Source organism: Urocitellus parryii, chromosome 10 (assembly GCF_045843805.1).
Source record: "Urocitellus parryii isolate mUroPar1 chromosome 10, mUroPar1.hap1, whole genome shotgun sequence".
Lineage (NCBI taxonomy): Eukaryota > Metazoa > Chordata > Mammalia > Rodentia > Sciuridae > Urocitellus > Urocitellus parryii.
The window spans coordinates 20,865,328-20,888,009 of record NC_135540.1 but is presented as its reverse complement, the minus strand read 5'-3'; the positions used below and the strand labels follow the sequence as shown (position 1 = coordinate 20,888,009).

At 38.1% G+C, this 22,682-nt stretch overlaps 1 protein-coding gene across 2 annotated transcripts; it reads right to left on the bottom strand.

The window, feature by feature from the left end:
- Positions 1 to 1,933: 1,933 nt before the first annotated feature.
- Positions 1,934 to 15,502, bottom strand: Lsm6 (LSM6 homolog, U6 small nuclear RNA and mRNA degradation associated). 2 transcript variants are annotated; one of them, XM_026392724.2, is made up of 5 exons: positions 15,398 to 15,502; positions 13,896 to 13,998; positions 8,219 to 8,322; positions 4,196 to 4,309; positions 1,934 to 2,272 (listed from the first exon to the last, which is right to left on the bottom strand). In XM_026392724.2, the coding sequence occupies exons 3-5, from the start codon at positions 8,310 to 8,312 to the stop codon at positions 2,238 to 2,240; spliced, it is 243 nt and encodes an 80-aa protein (XP_026248509.1). In that variant the 5' UTR covers positions 8,313 to 8,322; positions 13,896 to 13,998; positions 15,398 to 15,502; the 3' UTR covers positions 1,934 to 2,237. The 2 variants fall into 2 exon arrangements, with proteins under 2 accessions (XP_026248509.1, XP_026248508.1); XM_026392723.2 differs by lacking the exon at positions 13,896 to 13,998.
- Between the last annotated feature and the right edge of the window lie 7,180 nt (positions 15,503 to 22,682).

Sequence of the window (22,682 nt, the reverse complement as noted above, 5' to 3'; positions counted from 1 at the left end):
TGTATTTGTACTTGTCAACAGCTCTGTTTTGGGATAAACAGTTTTGAAATAAGAATCAATTCAACGTGTTGGAAGATTAGCCAAGGAATAGCTCAAAGACCAAAACAGAATGTGAAGTCAGATAGTCTAAAAATCAAACACAATTTTGTTTCTCACTAAACATTCTGTTTTGTCACAGCCCAGGAGAAGTGTGGCAGCCAGGGTTTGAGGGGGGGGTAGGGGGCACAGAGACAGGGAGAACATATTTAGTCAAGTGAAAAATTCTTCAACCTAGAACAAATGTCTTTGCTTTGCTGCAATTGGAAATCATTCACTGACCTCTAGGAGACTACAGTTAAGAAAAAAGTAATTTTGGCATTTGTACTTTGTTTCACAGTTCTACTACTTGAAGGTATACCTGGGAGACAGCTTGCGCTGGTCCAAGTGCATAATGCAGCCTTTATTACCATAAAAATGGTGGCATTTCCCAAAGTCGATCTTGATTAAAAGTAGTTCCATGGATGAAAACACTACTTTACCACAGAGCTATTAAACTGGAGAGATGGCAAGGGGAAAATAAAGACTCATATACTGAAGGGGAGGTCAGGAAAGAAGTTAGCAAAAATAGGATGCCAGATTGGTGGGAGATAACAATGGAATTGCTTTTAGAGGTAGCTGATGTGAGTGAGTGAATGGACAGACACTTGGCTGGCCCACATACTCTACAAAACAAATGAGAACATGTGTCCTCCACGTGGAGGGACATCCATTTTCTCCTTAAAAGAAGTCATTTATAAAAGAGCAAATTGGTGATTTGTACTTACAAACTGGACCCTTTTCAAGCCCGTCAAGAAGTGATAAATTATTGAAGCAAAGTATAAAGTGTTTTATTTTCCGTGTACACACAGGAAAACCTGGTGAAATGTTTCTGTTCACCTTTCCCGAGTTATTAATTTAAAAAAAATGTTTCCAATTATTCTCTGATCTTCAAAATAAAATGGCACAAACGCCACACACGCCCCTCCAGAGCCAGCACTCCTTCCCACCTTCCCCCCTCACGCCCCCACACCCTTCAGCCTGGCAACTGTTTCAAATTGCACCTCAGCTCCAAACAGGGCTGCTGCTGAGACTGGGCAGGGAGGGATGCACGCTCACACAACTATCTGGTGTCCATTCAACCACAGCACCAGATATATTTGTTGTTACTAGAGACAGAGTGGAACTATTCAGAATACAGCAGGGTGGGGGGAAGCTCATTAGTAATTGTGCAGATGCCCTCAGCAGGAGTCACATAATCCAGAGATACTGCCTTTTGCCAGGCGATATGAAAGCCTGGGGTTCCTATCTGGGACAACTTCACCCTTGAACACAGCTCTGATTTTAAAGAAAGTTTTCCCCAAAGCCAATGGCTAAGCAAGTTAGAAGAAATTCTTTCCCAATCACAGCTTAGCAACTGGAACCTGAATGAGTTTATGAGGCCTGGGTTTTGCTTTCATATAAATGACTGAGTTGCACGGAATGGCTCTTTCTCTCCTGTGGCCACGAACTGATTAACACTGATGTTACACTCCTAAAAGGAGCAAGGAAACCTAAAAGGTCTAATTGCACAGGCGGAGTCACAGGGTGACTGCTGACAGGAAGGTTTTTGCCCAACTGGCATATGGTTAATTCTTTAGAATTTCTCTCCCAACTCAACTGGGATTTCCACTCAGTCTGTGGAAGTGCCACTGTTAGAACCCTCATGCTATTTTCTATCTAGGTGACTGAATCAGCAGCTGAACTTCTGACCTCATGGCCCCTTTTTATAGTCTCCAAGGGAAACTGGATGCCTTTGTTGAACATTTTTCACCCAAGTATCTTGTATGTGAGTAGAAGGGGAGAGGATAAAGGAGGAAATCTCTGGAATGTTTTAATTATATACCCATACACACACCACTGTAGTCTGCTGAATAAATAAGGCAAAGCGAATGACATGACATTTAATAACCTTGTAGGAAAAAACAGACTTTGTCTCTTGTTTTTAATTATTATAGCATTCTATACACTGACACAGAGGTAAAAGAAAATGACTGAAACTTAAATGTGAAAACTCTTTACAAGTCAATCCACAACTTTATACATTTATCTTACTCACATGTCAGTGAAAAGTCACCAACTACTATGAAATCAGGATAACTTATAGCACAAAAGAATCAAAAATAGAAAAACTTTCATTAAAAAATACATCCAACTATGAAAAGAACTGCTCCTTGGTGTCTTCACATCCTTCTCTTCTGCGTACTTATGTATAACACTGAAAAGACAAAAATAAATATTTAGCAACTGCTGTTAAGTATCGTAATAGCAAGTTTTAAAAGCAAATTTTGGCTTGACACCTCTGCAAATTTAAAAGGAATGCTCACAACATACAATTAATTCAGGAACAACTACACACCTTGTTTTATGAGTCTAGACCTGGGTTTGATTTCTTATATGACTGCAACTAATCTTTTCCATCCACTGATTGACTTCACAAATTGTGGCCAGAATGATAAACAGAAAAGTCCCTTAACTATAAGACTTGTTCATTAGTAACTGTGCAGATCCCCTCAGCAGGAGTCACATAATCCAGAGATACTGCCTTTTGCCAGGCGTTGATATGAGACTACTCTATCATTAAAAGTACAATAATGGTACTTTTATTATCAAAGTAAATCTACCAGGCTAGATTTCAGATTAGGAATAGTGTTTTTACCCATCTCTCCAACATAATTGTAAACCTGCTGCTCACCTTTTCAATTGCACCAGGATCAACAAAAGCTGAGTTTTTTTTGTTGTTGTTGTTGTTGCTTTTCCAGGCACCAAAGTCCTTAGTCTGAGTTACCTGACAGAGACTCAACCTTTGGTATTATCCAGTTTTGCTTTGCTAGTCTTGTCATGACCACCAAACAGAACTCAGTGGGGTATGTCGTATGTGAGAATAAGACAAAACTGGATGATGGGTCACTGGTCAAGCTGTCACCAGAGGTACATTCCTTCCCTAATCCCCACCATGAGTATTCAGATTCTGACAGGTTTGTTCAAAGTGAACATTAATGGATGTCTTGGCCAAAGAAAACAGCTCAGATTCATCAATTAAGTCAGGATTCTTCTTAGGAGCTGAAGAGGTAATCCAAAGATAACAACTGCATTATAGAAAAGGCCATATGAAGGCAAGTCTTAGGTACGAGGAGCAAGTGAAAGGCTCCACCTGTCATCACTCACAGAACATCCCGTGGACTGTTGCTATCAGCTGTCTTAAGGCAAGATCATAACACTTCTTAGTAAAAAGAACACGAAAAATAGGAGAAGAAATTCTACACCCTGGAAGCATCAAAGCATGTATATAAAGACATGATGCAGAAATGTGGTCCTGCAAAGATAGAGGCTAGAGTATCTACTATACGACTCAGGAAATTTCACCCATAGCACAGAGATCCAACTGCTAAGGGAGGCAAAGATCTCCTTGCCAAGAAGCAAAGAAATCAAGAAAAAAATCTGAACTAAAGAACCTGAGAGCTCCATTTGGGGAACAGGACCAAAATGTGGGAGTTGGTCAAGGGATAAATGCCATAATTCAATTTCTTCCCCTTCCTGCCAAAAATTCAAACATAACTTCACTGGATAAGTTAACTTGTGTTTTGAAATGAAGTACTTAAAAATAACCATAGTAATCATAGTAATATATTAGCAATTAAAAAGCTGAGTACTTCAGAACCATATTTCCTATTTTTCCATTTTTGCCCGACTTAAGGTACAAACCTCTACAAAAAGCATGTGAATGCTTTATAGAAAAAGGTCAAATAGGATAAGCTAAGCACCAAATTATGTAAACTCAACAGAGCAGGGAAACAGCACCCGTTCTTACAGCTCCAACTTCCAGACTGTGAGAAGCAAGAATATGTGTTGGGGGAATATAAATACATGGGAGAGAATGGGGTTCCAGGTCAGTATACCAACATCCCTCATCAGCAAGAGAGGGAGAAAAGAATTTCTAGTTCCACAATTCCATGATGCACCTAAAAAAAGAACTGGCAACACTGAAAATCCAAGACTCACAATCATTTAAAAAGAAAAAAAAAATCTAAAACTCAACCTTCAAATGATCTAGAAAACCCCCTAGTACTCCTGATTATAAACATTTGAAATAAAAGGCTTATTTCAAATGCTGTAGAACTGTAGAGTGAAGAAATATTACCATTGTTTCCTCGGATAAATGCATCCCCATACTTATTCTTCAGCTGTCCATTAACATATTCTTCTGTCTGCTCCAGGGCTATGTTCATGTAGCCATCCAGGCAAGCTAAGACCCCTAGAGACAGAAGGAGTCAAAAACAAGATATACAAAGTAAGTAAGAGTTGAAAATTATAGGGCATATCTTAGAACTGACAATTTCTTTATTCAATAGTCCTTAAATGCATAATATAAAAATTCACACTGATAACAAAACCCAATAGACTTAAGCACAAAACAAGCCTTTATTCTATGGCACTCTGAACGAAGGCTAGGAAGTGCATAATGTGAACATGGTCACACATCACCACTACAGGACAAGCAACAAACTGTCACTTCCCTCCTGGAATGCATGATCACCACAGCAACTTTAAAAGCCTTCACAAAAGTAACAGAATAAGAATATTGCAACTAAAATGCCATTCTCTGGACGCCAAAGAAAGGAGTGGGCAATTATGCATGGACAAATGATCCTCGGTTCCAGTGGCATTTCTTACTTTAGCCACTAAGTGAAATACGGGTCTGGCAGATTTATTTCACTCTTTCACAACATCTACTGCAGCAGATGAATGTACTCCAGGGTTAAGAGGAAGTCTCCACAATCTGTTAAAATAATAGAAGAGGAGACAGCAGGTGCTCCTGAAAGAACATCTCAAAGCTGTGACTCACACTGAAGAGCAGCTTGAGAATACAGGGCAACATATTGCATTATAACACATCCCATTCTGTTTTGTTACAGTTATAATATTTTCAAATCAAAACTAATAAGAGAAAAACAGCTAAAAACATTCTAGGGAGCTTTCAAGGAAACAGTGTAAGTGAATCACTTTAATTGTGTTAAGACAGTATAAATTTTGCAAAATTTGACCAGATGATTTGTTTTCAAAGGCTGAAAAACTGTAAGCCTCTCTCAGCATCTAATTTAAAGTGCTATTTTCTAGGGAAAAAAGAAAAGAAAGAAAGAAAGAAAATAAAGCAAAACCACACACTACAGATTCAATTTGATTAACCAAGTCAACAGTTTCACTTAAAGTCTTAACTTCATTAATATGCACCTCACTCTCTGCTTCTGCCCCCATTATCCTCCACACAAAAAAGTTTCTTTTCAAAATTGTGTCTGTGTAACAAGAGCACAGACATAAACCTAAGGGAATTCGGAGAGAGGCTGTAAACTTTCAAAGAACCAGAATGGACTGTGAACTATTAAGAACAATTATTTCCCAGCAAAAGAAAGCTTAAGACACAACTTTGCAGTCTGGTTCCTCCTGGACTAGATTACATCCAAATCACAATCCTAAATGAGCAGGAAATGTCTAAGATATGATATGCAACTATGAATAAAAGCTAAACAAAATGATTATTTCAAGATGCAAGGTTTACTTCTAATGGGAGTATCTGTTTTCGAAGCAAAAGTTAAAAAACAAACAAATAAACAAACAAACAAAAAAACCTGCTCAGGAGGTTAGAGTTATAGTCCCCTTCCTTCTCCAAGAGATTAAAAAGTACTACAAAATAATAGGAAACAATGTTTTCTTCAACATTAAAGAGAAAGAAACTCTGTCAGAAAGTTACGATTTTTTTTTTGGGGGGGGGGAGTACTGGAGATTGAACCCAGGGGCACTTTGCCCCTGAGTTTCATCCCTAGTCTTATTTATTTATTTAATTTTGAGACAGGGTCTTGCTAAGTTGCTGAGACCAGCCTTAAACTTGTGATCGATCCTCCCACCTCAGCCTCCTGAGTCACTAGATTACAGGAGTGTGTCACTACATCAGGCTTTTTTTTTTTTTTAATTATTTGTGGTTAAATAATAAGCACATTCTTTTAGTAAGGCCCCCTACATAGTGTAAAATATTTTGCTTTAAGAACACAGAGATCATGGACAGACAATCATAAATGAAGAAAAAAGTACGGTTATTTCGCATGTAAAAGGCTGTTTGGTCTTGTTAATAAACAAAGAAAATACAAACAAAATTAAATATCACTTGCTGCTACTTAGATTGGAAAAGAAAAATAAAAGCTCATAAAGGCTCTGAGAACATAGAGAAGAAAAAATGTGGGACCTAACGGAGGACCAGCCACCTGGCAAACTCAAAAATCCCAGCCTAGGAGATTTATCCAGAAAGACACTACACACTCAAGATGTGCTAAAAAAGCAGTTGCTTTTAATGGCAAAAATTTGATAAATAAATCTCAGTGGTCATTAAAGGAAATCAAGTAAAAACAAAACTGGTATAGTCACATGAGGGATTCCTATGTAGCCACTAGAATTTTTTCCATACTGTCACAGAACTAAATGTGTTAAATAAATAAATAAATAAATAAATCAGGGTCATGTGCAGTTGATTCCATTTATGTAAAATAATATACAGAGAGATAAAAATTGGGAAGGCAGATTATCTCTGGATGGTAGAAATTGAGGAGATTTTGTTTTCTTTACTTTTTCTCCATGATTTGTTTTTAGATTCTTTCTTTCTTTTCTTTTTTTTTTCATTACTAGAGATTGAATGCATGGATGCTCTTCTACTGACATGTCCCCAGCCTTTTTAAATTTTTTATTTTGAAAGAGGATCTAAGTTGCCCAAGCTAGCCTCAGATTTGTGATCTTTCTGCCTCAGCCTCCCAAATCTGTGGGATTACAGGTGTGTGCAACTGTACCTAGCTCTATTTGTTTTTAAATTTCTAAAAATAAAACTAAAACATGTATTACACCTTTATAAATATTTTCCTTAAAGAATACAGAGGAAACAAGGTTAAGAAGACTGATGTCTTCAATAAAATGTCTTCAAAAATGTCCCCACCCTAATCAACAGTCAAATATACTCAAACCTGAAAAATCTACTGATCACTTTATCACCTCCATAGAGCTCATCAATAAGTCCATGGGTGAAAAGCAGTATACAGAGACTTTATAATTTCTCAGTAACTGGTATAAATCCACTAGTTATAATACAAAAATCAAATTAAATTAGTCATTAATGTCAACAAATAAAGCAAGCTGGGCATGGCATGTGCCTGTAGTCCCAGACAGTCAGGAGGCTCAGATGGGAAGATCACTTGAGCTCAGGAGTTCAAGATCAGCCTAGGCAACAAAACAAAAACAAAGAAAGAAAAAGAACAAAGGAAGGGAAAAAGCAGTAAAGCAGTGGCTTCTTAACAAGGTTCCTGACTTAAGCCTGAGTTTGAGTCCCAGCTCCTCCCTTTCTATGTGGGTATAATCAAAAGAGACCTCAAAGGATTCATGTTCGGATAAAATGAAAATGTGTTAAAAAGACCAACACACTGACATGTAGTAAGTTCTCAACAAAATGATGTCTGCATGTGCAAAAAGAGAAAGCTCAAGAGATTACCATCATTAATTATCTAGAAGAGACCAAGGCCACAAAACTTTGCTAATGAATTAATCATCTATACTTGTGAAATATTCTAAGTAATTTCATGTATCTTAACTTTGCAAGATTTGGGGTTTAGCAATTTTTTAAAATGAAATTTGGTATCATTCCTTCTGCAAAGTTAATTTCAGAGCCTCTTAAAGAGTATGCTCTGCAAGAACAGAAAGGCACCACCCAATACCCCACACATCATATGATTGGGAAAGTCAGGCTATAAAATGATGCTGCTCAACAGCCGCCTGCCAATCTGGAATACTTCTGCAAAAACAAAGGCTGCTGCACAAAGGCGTTCTTCACTACTCAGTTATTCCTATCTGAGTTGACTGTGAGTCCCTGGCTCCCACCAGGGAACTTTGGTATGTATCATCTCCAAAAGGAGACAGAGTTCACACAACTAACAGTGGAAGTCAGAAGAACACACTTTGCTGTTAGATTTTTCTCTCTAAAAGGAACCATCTCAGAGGTACAAAGAGGTAGAAAAAGAGCTGGACATAAAAAATGTTGATGATCAATGCTTTTTTGGTCTACTGGGTTCCCTGAGTAAGTCACATTGGCTTATTTAGTTACACCAGTGAGGATAAAACATGAAAATATTACCTCGATAATCCACTCCAGAATTTAATTTTACCACAACTGGCCGTCCGATGATTTGCTTTAAGAAGTCACTAGGGGTTTGCTTCCGAAGACTCATTTTAACAATCCTGATTAGAAATATGAAAGGAAGCAATAAATGTAATGACAAAAGTTAATTATTCAACCAAAAAAACCTTGAAGCTAGGAAACTGAGTAGCTAAGGACCACGTATTATTCCACTGCTACTACTACATGATCACTAACAAGTTGTCAGTGCTTACTATGAAACCAAGTGTTTTACATGCATTATTTCATGCAGGTCCTCACAACATGGTTCATGGCAGGGCCTCATTAGAGCGCTCTGTATTCACAGAGCAGCTACTCCTTGTCACCTGTCACTGCTATCTCACACAGCATACCCATTACAACCACTACTACACTCACCATTTAATGAACACATATTTTATGCTGAGCATTCTATCAACATCTTTAAAAGCACTATCAAATTTAATCTTTACAGGAACCTCAGGGAGAAGGTCTTTCTATCCCCATTTTGCTGATGAAAATAAAGATACCGAAAGAGTAAATAATTTTCCTCTAATGTGATGAAACCAAAATATGATGAAACAGTCAAGTTCTAACTAGTCTCATTTTAAAGTCTTCTCTATATACAAAGGCACATTATGAACAACTGATGTCTAAACAGTACCTATGAGGATAATTATTATAATCGTTACTGAAAACTAATAACTGAGTATACTACTCAAGTTGGTTTTTTGTTTTCAATCAAAATAGTCAAACATTTTACTTCCAGTAAAATCACCCAATGATCTGATTCGAGTTCAGGATCATTGTTTGAGATGTTCTTAAAGTGAATCTGTGTATCTAAGCAGTTTGGTAAGCTGAAATGCCAGGAACCAGTTTTCATTGGTTCAACAAATACTCATATGCAAACACTGTGCAAGAAATTCAAATATACATCACACACAGAAGCTGTGACCTTAGGACCTGAGAATCTAGAAGAATCATCCAAACGCTTGTTGAAGGGTCATAAGTAAATAAGTGATCACATTTTAGGTAAAATAATTTTCTCTTAACAGGAAAAGCCAACACCTAGGTTAAATAAAATACAAATTTAATAACTATCATTTGGACCATCCACAGTACCCACCTACAAGGATGGTAATATTTTTTAAAAAATATGATCAAGTAACTATTTTGTTCAGCAAGATTCAACTTTGCCACTGAATTGCCAGCTCATTTTTTTAAAGCAGCAAAGCCTCAATAGATAACTAAAATTACAACAACAACTACTACTACTTAGACCACATAGCAATTTTATTTATGTGTTTTGAGTGCAAAGAGAAAAATTACAAAGTAAATACTGTAACAGATTCAGTACCTTTAATGAGTTTAGTAAAAACAAACAAATGTTCTCATTCATCTATAAACTATCTATTTATGCCCCACATATTTACCGTTTTATGGCTAAACAACGATACTCATCTCATCTCATGAATCTTAGAATCATTTCCTATTGCAGATGTCAAATGCCATTATGCCAGTTTCTTCATGTACAAAATCAAGATAAGATCAGCTGTCTATTTAGCATTTAAAAAAAAACACTAAAATACACTGTGATGGGAAAACCTAGTTCACAGGTTTAAGTGTAAGGGATTAATTAATTATTAGTAATTTCACCTATTCCTAAGTATTTACAATTTAGGATGAAAAACACTTGAAAAGCAAAAAGTGAGAAGCAGAGTTAAAAGTTAATGTTGGAAGAGAATACAAACCCAGATGACCAGTTGCTTGACATTATCCCTTAAAGGCATTAACTTTCTGTATCATAAAAAACAAAACAAAACAAACAAAAACACAGATATGTTCTAAGCTCTCCAAAGGAAACACCTCCATTAAGCCTCAATTTTAGTCCAGTTAATATCAATCTCTTCCTGAAGGCAATCAAGCACTGAAACTCTCATGGAGCAGCTACAAAGTGTCAGACACACAGGCTGGAGATGCAACCGCAGCCCTTGGCCCTTGGAGCTATACTCCAGAGGGAGGTTAAAAAAAAAAAAATCAATGGAGATTTTTACAAAGGCTGCATGCAATCGGGTAGAATATTTATGTATAGAGAAGGAAGTAGGCAAGATAGATCAGAAGATTTCTGGAGGTGACACCTGAGCTGAGTGTGAGGGAAATGGAGTGCACCAGCTGAAAGGAGAGAAGTCTCAGCAAAGGCACTGGATGACTGGATGGTGTGTTTGGATTTGAAGGTCACATCTACACAGGCAAGGAGGACACAGCTACATGCGTTTGTGGGGATCATAAGCTTGAGCCTCTGAGTCAGTTTCCCACATTTGAGTCACTTGAAGATTCCTGTCGGCGGTTCTAGAGAAGGGCTCAGGGTCTGTTCACACAATCCTAGGAGACTGGCATGAACTGGCAAGCGTGGGAAATACTGTCGTCAAGGACAGGGAACAGGGAACAGGGAGGATTCTAAGCAGAATTGCCTGATTCCACTTTCTGCTTTAAGCTGCGGAAGAGAGCAGGCCATCTCAGTTTTGGTGTCTTGGTTTGGCATTTGGGTTGTATGTAATACAACCTGGAACTATTTACTTTTTTCACATTATTTACTTTTTTTTTTTTTTAAACAGGTCTTTTCTCATTCAAAAACCCATAAGCCACATGAAAGGAGGGGCTGGTAACAAGCTTCTCATTTGTTTCCTAGAATATCTACATTCTGTTAGAACTCTTGAAAAAAATAATATTTTAAAAGTTATTTGGAAAGACTATGGTTGCCTCAAACACATTTTATCCATCACTTTAGTAGAGCCATATCTTTTACATTAGTCTTCATTAGGCCTCCTTGGTACTCCCTGTTACTTAATGACTTGCCCATAAATCCATTTTGTATGAGTAAATTGGTCTTGACACCACAATTTTTCCCATCACTTGGCTCAAGTAATTTTAAGTTTTCATCTTTTAAATTGGATAAGGCAGAAAGAACGGTTCTGACAATTTCTGAAGCAAGAGATAAGACTCCTGAACCATAAACACGTAAGAGGAAAAAGACCTCCTTTCTGCAGGGTCACCTTGGTAAAACTTCTCCCTTCAAAATTAAAGCCATCATCACTTTCTATAACTCCTATCCCTCCCCTGATTCCTACTCAGGCTTGTTTTAAATGACCTATTTTCATAAATGGCTATTAAGTCAAAGGCAGTGTACTTTCTGTCAGAAGCCACAGAAAGGTCTATCAAGTATGAGGACATCTGCATACTGCTCTGTAGAGGTTTTATTTGTTTGCTTTTTTTTTGGTAAAAGAATCAGGGGGAGAGGGATCAAACTTCATTCATCCAACGTTGTGCTTATGGATTCATAAGCAATTCACACAGAAACCCTGTGAAGTGGATGATGAACCAAGGCTTGACCCCCGAAGCTCAAACCTTTTCAAAAGTACATGCTGTCCGTCGCCTTTTTGAATACGCCAAGATTCCCCTATTAAACCTGTGGAATGGCCGTGGAGACATGTAAATCTTATTGGATAAGAGTTAACAAGGAGGGAAAATTACCCAGTGACAAAGTACTGTAAATTTCCTGCAAAGAAATATAATAGCTGAGTGGAAAGAGATTTGATGTGATTTTGAGTTGTGCTATTGAACAGAAAACCTGGAAGTCCTTAATTCTTGGCAGTGTTTTCCTATAAACCTTTACTTATGCCTAGTGTTTACAGTTTAGGGTGGAAAAAGAAAATCTGAAAAGCAAAAATTTGCATGGAAACATAAATTGTAATGTTATAAACTAAATGCAGCATCATACAAAACCGTCAAAGTCTGAGGAGGGTGCCCCACTGAGAATAGCTCTCCACACAGCACCCTACTAAGACAGAGGAGTGCCTGCTTTTCTGAAGAATTCATACCAGTCCTTCCACCCCAAGCACAGGATTACTGCCTCCTTTCTCCAAGGGCCAAGAGAGTCCCCTCAGAGCACCTCTTTCCACTGTCAGTCACTACCCTTCTCAGTTAGTTGCCCTTCTCAGGCCATTTTGTCATTTTCCCATTTGCCAACCAATCTCCCACAGTAGATTCTAACAGCTCAGGGACAGAGAAGGCATCTTCCTCATTTGGTATCCTGGTTACCTGAGCAGACTGCCTAAGTCTGTGGAAGAGACATTTAAGAGGAGTGCCAAGCAAAATCCCTGTCTCATTCTCTCCCCAACCCCACCGCTCAAACTACAGGTTCAGAGGCTAGTAACTATTATTTATGTACTTCAGCAGTTACCAACTTCGAAATGTCTCTGTTGTTGAGCACCAAGTAAGAGAAAGAGAAGGGAAAATAGGAAAATTTCTGTGTTATTGAAGAAAGCAAGACATCCAAGTCTACAGAGATGCTTGTTAAAAATGCAGAGTCCTGAAGCCTACCTCAAGCAAAAGGTAGTTACTTACTTGTAAATTACTGTAATTTACAATTTTTCAAGTTCCCCAGATCATTCTTATAATCCACTGGTTCTCAACTAGGAGTGACTTTGCACACTACTGTCAGGGACATTTAAAAATGTCTGGATGGACTGGGGTTGTAGCTCAGTGGTAGAGCGCTTGCCTGACATGTGTGAGGCACTGAGTTTGATTCTCAGCAGCACATATAAATAAATAAATAAAATAAAGGTCTATCAACAACTGAAAAAAATATATTTTTAAAAAATGAAGATTCTCATGTCTGAGGGTGGTGCTAGTGGTATCTGGTAGATAGAGGACACAGATGTTGCTAAATATCCTACAATGCATAGGAAAGCCCTACATAACAAAGGCTTATCTGGACCAAAATGTCAATTGACAAAACTTGCTAACTAAAATAAAAAACGTTGTTCTCTGGACTTAAAGCAAAAAGGAGTTTTAAAGAAATCTTTGAGCCAGGCACTGTAGTGTGTGCCTATAGTTCCAGCGATTCACTGAGGCAAGAAGATCACTTGAGTCCATGAGTTTGAGACTAGTCTGGGTAATAAGTGAGACCCTTTCTCCAAAAAAAAGAAAGAAAATAAAAGAAGTCTAAGAAATGAGAACCAATAATTATGTCCTAGCCAAATAATGGATTATAAAATAATTAGCTCTCCATATTGTGTGATTTTCATGGATCACAATACTAAAAAAAAAAAAAAAAAAAAAAAAAAAAAAATCCACTTAGACCTATACTGGTTATATATAAAGTCAACATGACTTTTGACGTTATTTCCTAAACAATCCAAAAGAACTATTTACGTTGTGTTAAGTAATCCAGAAATGATTTAAAGTTATAGGGGAGGATATACATAGGTAATAGACAAATACTATGATGTTTACATAAGGAACTTGAACACCCATGGATTTTAGTATCTGCAGGTGTCCTGGAACCAATCCCTCTCAGACACTAAGGGACAACTGCATAGCTTACTAGGAATATTTTATTCTAATGTATAGAGAATCTGAAAGCAACTGAAAAAAAATCCTGAAGGGAATTGCCTTTCTAAATAATGGGTTTCTAGTCCTAGCCATGGAAGTGGTCACTATCCCATTTTTCAGTATTATAATCTCTTCAGACAATTAAACTCTGTTACTAGGTAAAATTCTAAAAGGAAAGAATAATCCAGATGATGTAAAATTAAAATTCTCTTCTATGCCACATTTAGTGAGAAAGCATCTTGATGCAGATAAGGGTACTCACTTGGGAGGCAGGAAACCTGAATTCTAATCCCATCTCTGCTATTTAATTAGCTGTGTGACTTGGGTAACTCATCACTCCACCACTCAGGCCCCAGGTTCCTCATCTGCAAAATAAGGCAGTTATGCTAGATGACCACTGAAGTCTCTTCTGCTCTAACATCCAATTAGTCTACATCATAACTCTACTAATACACACACAGACACACACACACACACACTCTCTCTCTCTCTCTCTCTCTCTCTCTCTCTCGCTCTCCCCTCTCTCTCCTGAAGATTCCTGCAAAAAAATTTTAGCAAGCACAATTGCTAGGCATCACTATTAATAATAAAATTGCAAAAAGAGGCTTTGCTAGTTGATGTGTTAAGAAATATACCATGCAATCATACCTGAATGATATTAACTACTAACACTTGATTGAAAAAAAAAATTGGCAATGTTCATGAAGACCTTAAAAAGACTCTGTTAGAACACAGCATCTGATGATTTAACTTCTGAGAATTTAGTCCATAGAAATAATTTTCAGTACAGTTGAGGGGTAAAAAGTTTATCAAAGTATCATCTGAATGTATTATCTGATGCTGAAATGGAGCAAAAACTCAAAAACAATCCAAATGCCTCACAGTCAGGGAAACAACTGAATAACTGATGGGACCCACGAAATGATAAAGTAGCCAGCCAACCAAAAGAAGAAATGGAATCAGAAATGATACTTAGGAAAGGTTTTTTAATGAAAGTGGAAAACTAAATATACTGTTGAGTGATAAAAATATGCGGAGTCTTAGCTAAAGTTGAAATTAGCACATACAAAAGAAAAAGTGGGTGTAGGCTGAGGGGTTTCGTGCATATTATTTTCTTTACCAAAGACTGTATTTTCAATTTTTTTTCCTACAATAGTCATGCATTAGTTACTACGGAGAAGAGTGAGGAGGACATTAAGTCACCACCAACATGAAACGCATCATCTTAATCCTAGACACCCTAAATAAAACACCCTATGCACACGCGCACAAGGACACAGAAAACTCCAGGTGACAGGAGTTCACACCGTGCAAAAAAAATCGTGAGGCTCCTGACTTGACAAGTCGGTGGATGGGCCAGACGAGCTCTTAATTCCTGGGGCTAGGCACAGTGACCCAGGCCCCGAAACTCCCTGCAGCCCAGGGAAGCGGGCGAAGCTGGGCCTGGGTTTGGGTCCTCTTTCCCGCCATACCCCGGGTTCCCAACCAGGGCGGCCCGGGAACCAACCCCGAGCCAGCCGGAACCGCGCCGCTCCTCCGACCAGAAACCTCGTGGCCACACCAGACGCCCAGGAGAGAACACGGCGGGGCTCGTCGCGGGGACCCGACACCCCCGGGCGCCGGGGCCCGCTCCCCAGGCCCTTTCCGGGGCGGCCCGGCCCGGTCCGGTCGCTGCAGTCGCCGCCCGGCGCGACGCAATACTGGGGCCTCCGACCCAGGCCTGCACGCGACCCCGTCCTCGGCCCGCGAGGCCGCCGGGCTCACCTAGAAGCCGGGATCCAGAACTCTCACTCCCCGCGCCCCACGAACCCGGCCTCCGCGGACAATCGGAGCGAAAACCGAAACCGCCGAGGCAGCGGCACTTTTCTGCTTCAGCCAATCAGTGCTGTCCTCTACTACGGCAGCTCGCGGGGACCGAAAAGCCCGAGCGAGCCGGAGCGCGCCAATCCAAGAACTCTTGTTTAGTGGCAACATTGGTGCAATAGGGTTCGAGTAGTAAGAACTGGCAGTTCTCTCTTCTAGTAGAGAGCCGAGTGCAAAAACCGAAATAAAATTATGAAACAAACTGGAAATGATCTTTTGGATGAGATTTCTTAACAGAAGTGTAAGAAATAGTAAGGCATAAGAAACTGAAATGAATTCTTAAATAATGGACTGGTATGTTCCCAGAAATGTCCTTGTGTCATTTAAAGCAAATACATAAAACAACCTCAAGTCTTTAAATACACCTTTGAATGTTAATTAAATATATGAAGGCTCAGACACTATTAGCAAGAGACTGTTTCCATGGGAATGTTAAATGTTACAAAAAATTAAAGTCACTAAAACAACTGAATTGTAAATGATACAAGTTGTAATGCATTACAAAATAGTTCCAGTTGAAAATAGTATGCATACCAGTGTAACTCCACATCGTGCACAACCACAAGAATGGGAAGTTATACTCCATGTCTGTGTAATATGTCAAAATATACTCTACTGTCACGTATATCTGAAAAGAACAAATAAAAAAATAAAATTCAATTTAAAAATAAAATGGTATGCAGATATCATTTAATTGCTACTATGGGAACTTGGTTTGGAATTTTGCATGAATTCTCTATAGTGTAGCTATTAATGGGAAGGGAGAGAAAAAAGAAAACTATTCCCTACACACAAATCCTCATCAGCCTAAAATTTACACTTTAATTCTATTTATGATATAAAACACTATAAACAAAGTGATAATAGCTTCAAACAACAGATCCTTAACCCTGGTAAAAGTTATAGGATTTAAGGTGCAGAATTTTTCTCAGATGAAAAAATGGGTTCCCCTTTTTTTAAGTCTAACGGCAAAAGAAAGGAAACTTTGGTTGATATTATGGAAAGAGAACAACTAGTTCAGACCAAATAGTTACAGATTTATTGGAAGGTCTTTATTTGAAGTTCTTGCAATATAAAATCGAATGTAAATAAAAAATTTAAGTAAAGTACTATTTAAATCAAATTGCTAGCTGCAAGGAACAAATATGGTACCATATAAAACCCTGTCCCTAAAAACTTTCTTCATAAACGAAGTCAAATTGCACCACATTCCTCACTGATTGTTTTAATTATTCAAAAAAGTGCTTGACTCAAAGCTGCTTTCCCTCTGCCCTAGTCCTCTCGGAGCTATGAAGCCTGGTGTGGGGGGAAGGAACAGAGGGGCATTCTCAGGACTTGGTTCATCCGCAGAACAGCTGCCACCTTCTCCAAGGGACACAGATTTGTAAAGTCTCAACTAGACAAATAGTTTGGGCCAACAAACATATAAAAAGTGTGGTTGGTCCCAGAAACCCCTGAACAGCTTAGATTTGGCCTTTACTAACTTGCAGGCAAGTTTCCATTTGCCACATTTTTTTTTTCATCCTCTTTTATTATACGAAGAAAACATGTGCAAAACTTTTTTAGCATTGGTTCAAAAACTTGTCTTTGAAACCCTGTACATAAGCCTTGCATTATTAAGGAGACTTAAAGTCATAAAAAATGATTTGGAAAGACTGGGTTTAATTCACATAGTTTAGTCTGGTTGCTACAATTAGTGAATTTACAGTGGTATGTCATTATCATCCAAAGTCCGTAGTTTACATTGGGGTTATATATTAGGTGGGTTCTGATAAATGCATAATGATGTGTATCCACAAATAGTTTCACTGCCTCCCCCAAATTCTCTGTGCTCCACCTATCCAGCTCTTCCTCCCCACTAACCCATGGCAACCACTGATCTTTTTACTCTTTTTCCCTTTTCCAGAATATTGTATAGTTGGAATCATGCCATACAGAGTTGGTGGCACACCACTGCATTGTCCCTTCTCTGTAGCCTTTTCAGGTTGATTTCCTTCACTTAGTAAGATGCATTTAAGAATCCTCCATGTCTTTTCATGGCATGACCACTCATTGAAGTGCTGTATAATATTCCATTGTCTTGAAGTGCCACCGTTTACTTATTCATTCACTTACTCAAAGACATATTGGTCGCTTGGAAGTTTTGGTAATAATAAATAAAGGTACTGCCAATAGGCAGGTTCTTGCATGAAATTAAGTCTTCAACCCATTTGGGCAAATGTCAAGGAGTATGATTGTGGTAAGAATATGCTTAATTTTGCAAGAAACTGCTAAGCTATCTTCCAGTGTGTCTGTATCATTTTGCATGCTCACCAAGCATGCTCCTAATTCTTACCAGCATTTGGTATTTCCAGTGTTTTTGATTTGGGGCCATTCTAATAGGAGTGTAGTTGTATCTCATTGTTTTAAGTTGCAATTTCCTAATGACATGTGAAGTATCTTTTTGAATGCTTATTTGACATCTGTATATCTTTGCTGAGATGTCTATTTTGGTCTTTGGTCCATATTTTAAATCAAATCATACTTTTGAATAACTATGTCTTTAAATGTTTTATGTTCATAAGAGAAGGTATCATGTCTAACTTATTTTCTAAAATACCAAGAGCTCTGTGAACATGTGAACAATTTTATAAAGATGATGATGATGATAAATAAAAACATAGAATTGGATTGGCCAACACTTTTCAAAGCAAATTTCAATACTTACCATCATTGTTAAGCTTCTAAGAATACTGGTTGGTCTCATTTGAGCAACGCATTAACTGGTGTGAGGTGCTGGTGTAGACCCAGACCTTTCCTTGACCTTCAGACTGGGCAACCAAAATACCTCAGCTTTGATGCTCTCATTTGGGTACTTAAGGCACTATTATCTCCTGTTCCTCATGGGATGTGAAAATTACTTGCTAAAGAAAATGGGAAGAAAGACACTCTATGTTTGTTGAATATCTTGAGACATAATACAAGCTTATTGGTTGATGGGAAAATTTCTCAGGAAAAGCAGGTCTTGTTTTTAATCCCAAGAAAGGCTATGATTCTATACCCTGGGTATACCCTGGGTAAGTGGTTTCAGATACCGTATTGGAGATGTTGAAGTAAATGTTTGGACTCCATCAGCCACTATTTTGGTATGACTTGGATTTCCAGAGTTGGGCTCAGGGTCTGAACCCCCATGAACAAGGTCTCCCAAATGCTGCGACATTCCCTGCTGCGTGGTGAACTACGGAAAATCTCTCTCAGCTGTAGAACTCAGTGAGATTGGTGTGAAGCTGCCCTTGTATTTTAATCAAGATGAACTTGAAAGGTGAACATTGTAAGTGGGAGAAATTATTTATAATTTGGTAATAAAAGTTTATGTCTAACACTCCAAATTTCATACATCTGCTATGTGCGGCCCTGAGATATAAAACAATTGAAGTTGGCTTTACATTTGGCCTCATATGAAAGGTCATAAATTAGAATGATGGCGTTCGTCCTCTTTCCTAGCTCACAAAATTTCCATATTAACATCTTCACCTCAAACATAAATGGTTACCCAGCTACAAAGAAAAGAGTTGTATTGGCCTTTATGAATTATAGTTTATGTTGGAAATCTGTGGGTACATAAGGCAGCAATTCAGCTTGCAGTGGTGCATACCTACTTCAGTGAAGCTAATTCTACCACATAATTAAAACCGTATGGCTAATTTAAATAAATAAAGTGCAATATATAAAAATTTAGGAATATTTTAGATATCAGCAAATGCTTGCCAAGGTATGTGATTCTTTTAACTCATAATGCATATCTTCCAGGGATTTTCTTTGCTAGAAGACCTCTACTGAGTTTATTTAAAATTAAACTTGCTTTCAATTTTCAAAATGTCTCTTTCTAATGTGGTTTTAACTGATAATGTGAAAAATCTGACTTTTTTTTAAACTACAAAACACATTTTATTATGATATATAATAACTAAATTCATTCCAAAATATTGATGAATTGGACCAGTACTTTATGTTTAGACTTTTGAAAAATGTTTATAGCAAAAAAACCAGATGTCCTTAATTTTCCAGTGTGGAATATCAAATCCATATGGTTTTTTGGTGTAGGTTTCTTTCACCAGCCCATTGGTGTAGTTAAAATACAATATGTTATATACTCGCAGGGTCAAGTTCAAGAACAACTTTCGAATCTTAGGCCTTCATCCAGGCCTTCATGCAAAACTTTAAGAGAGAAAGTTAGTTCTCCGTAATTTTAAGCATTAGAATCCATTTACCAAATTCTGCATTAGAGAACATAATAAAGTTATAAATATGATTGCATGTCTTAGTCTGTTCAGGCTGCTACGACAAAATACCTCTGACTGGATAATTTATAAACAACAGAATTTATAGCTCCGTTCTGGAGGCTGGGAAGTCAGATCAAGGCACCAGATAATTTGGTATCTGGCGAAGTCTTGTTCTCTGTGTCATGGATGGTGCCTTTTAGCTGCACTATGCAGAAAAGGGCGAGGGAACTCACTCAGGTCTTTCATAAAGGGCACTAATCCCATTGTGAGGGAGGAGCTCTCATGACTTAATCTCTTCCCAAGGCCCCACCTCTTAATACCATATCAGGAATGAGATTCCAGCCTATAAAATCTGGGGGAAAACAACATTCAGATCATAGAATAGTATAAGCTCTTTTATCTCATCTTTGTTTTTTCCTAAGTAGTTGACTTTTTTTTCTCTCTGTTATCAGGACAACCAGATGTCTTTGTAGTCACTGAATTCCTTGAGCCAAAAAGTACACCCTTCATCACCTAAAACTCTCAGGGACAAAGATTAGCGTTGTTTCTGTTGGGATAAAATTTGCACGAATATCTGGATCTGTTTCTAGAAGATCATCCATCCATAGAAGGTGACCACTTGTCTCACAAACACAACATTGTGTCTGTTCATATTTTTCCCCCAAACAACTGGGATCCAGGTGAGGGTCATGCACACCTGTAGTCCTACCTACTTAGAATGCTGAGGCAGGAGGATCAATTGAGCCCAGGAGTTAAAGGCCAGTCTGGGCAACAAAGCAAGACACTGTCATTAAAAAAAAAAAAAAAAAAAAAAAAAAGACTAAAATAAAAATAAGAATTGGGGAACTAACAATCATTTCATAAATGATAACCAGAGGGAAGAGTAATCGCCTCTTACCTTGAGAATCTTCCACATAAACTCAGTTGAGAAGAGTCTTAGCTGCCTTCTTTTGGAAGGAGAAGCAAGACCTTCTGATTCATGCTGAGAAACTGAGCCAAAATTTGCAGAAGATACAAAATGTGGGGAGGACTAATACCTTCCAACTTCATCAAGGGCGAGGGTGAGTGTTATAATGCTGGCTTTGCTTTATTGACAGTGGGTGGGCGAGGTGCTAAACAGTGGATGAATTAGGATCCATCCTGACATTATTTCCAAACTGCAACATGGTTTTTTTTTCTAACTTTTATATTATCTTTTTGTGCTTGTCAAAGAAAACGTGCTCCTAAATGTAAGTAGAAGAATAAATGACTAAGTGAATAAATCGTCCATTGATCCCAAAATAAGATCCTCTGTGTACTGCAGATTTAATAAATATTTAATGGAATATAAAGGAAAATGAGGTGTGTTGATGTGGACTCTACCAGAATTAGAATCTAAGCACATCTTGAACTTTATTCTCCCAACCCCATCACACAATTAATTAAAAAATATTTCTCCATCAATGATTAAGTGGGCTGAAACTGATGATTAAGGTCCAAATCTGACTTTTTGCATCCATTTTTATCTCACAGCAGCAAAAAAAAAAATCTGAATCCTCAATGAATCTTATGTTGCTTTCCTTTGTACACAAAGGACACGCCAGTTTCCCTGCAGCATATAAAGTATTGATTACACATGAAGGGAAATTAGGGTCTTATAAGTACCACCCCACTCCCAAAATTACTCAAAGAGGCTTTATAGTATAATTTATTGTGAGAACAATCCAATAGTACATTTATAAACATTCAAAACTAAAAGAGAAAGAGATTCTGGAGGAACTCTTTTATAAAAAAAATTGATTGCTTTTTCAAAATAGAAAGAAAGATGGCTTCTGTTTTCTTGGGAGTCTTAGTGAAGACCTTTTTCTTTTCTTCCTTCCTTTCTTTTCTTTTCTTTTCTTTTTTTTTTTTTTTTTGTGGTATTGGGGATGAAACCCAGGGGTGCTGTACCACTAAACTACATCCCTAGCCCTTTTTAGTTTTTTATTTTGAGACAGGGTCTCTCTAAATCGCCCAGGTTGGCCTTGAACTTGGACTCTCCTGCCTCCGCCTACTGAGCCGCTGGAATTAACAGGCGTAAGCCACCTTGCCAGGCATTCTCTCCATCTTTGAAGTTCCTTGATTCCTAAATCACTGACATTTTTCTGTTGGCTCAAGAATGCTTGCCTAACTTTGCTGTTATACGACCAAATGTGAAACCCTGAGTTTTCACACAGACCTGCACAAAGTGCCACAGAAGAAAGAGTGAATGAACATTTTGCCTGGAAATAGCTGTTTCCAGGCAATGGAACAGCGATTGGTTTTATCCTGTGGACATTTTCAAGACCAAAGCCAATACTAAAGCTGAGTCCATACATCTGTCAGAACCTGAAGGAGGGGGAAAACTGGCAATCATTAAACAGTGTGCATTGTTCTCCCTCAGGCTGTTCTCCTCCCTCACCATTAGTCCAAGATGTGGACTCCAATGTCCATCTCTGGATGAATGAATCAGGAAAACGTGGTATATACATACAGCAGAATATTATTTAGCCTTAAAAAAGAAGGAAATACTAGCACTGGCAACAACGTGGATAAAACTTGCAGACATTATGTTAACTGAAACGAGCCAGTCACAGAGGGACAAAAACTGCATGCATGATCCCACTTATCTGAAGTGTACGAAATAGTCAAACCCACACAAGCAGAACGTAGATATGGATGCCGGGAAACTGGGGAGAAGCAAATGGGGAGCAGCTGTTCAATAGGGTAAAAAGTTTCAGTAGTGCAGATGAAAATGGTCTGGAGACCTGCTGTGCCACATTATGTCTAGTTAGTAATCCTATGCTGAGTACTTGAAATTGGTCAAAAGGTTAGATCTCAGGTTATGTTAATAATCATAATAAAACAAGCTGATTCAAAAAAGGGGAAGTAAGAAGGGACAAAGGGACCTGGGTTATATTTTATTC

What these genes read in the sequence shown, in the direction of transcription:
- Lsm6 (XM_026392724.2), bottom strand. Translation starts at nt 8,312, where the DNA reads ATGAGTCTTCGGAAGCAAACCCCTAGTGACTTCTTAAAGCAAATCATC. An exon ending in TTCTGGAGTGGATTATCGAG is followed by an intron (nt 4,310 to 8,218) that starts GTAATATTTTCA and finishes TTCTGTCTCTAG; the next exon opens with GGGTCTTAGCTTGCCTGGAT. An exon ending in ATTTATCCGAGGAAACAATG is followed by an intron (nt 2,273 to 4,195) that starts GTAATATTTCTT and finishes TTGTCTTTTCAG; the next exon opens with TGTTATACATAAGTACGCAG.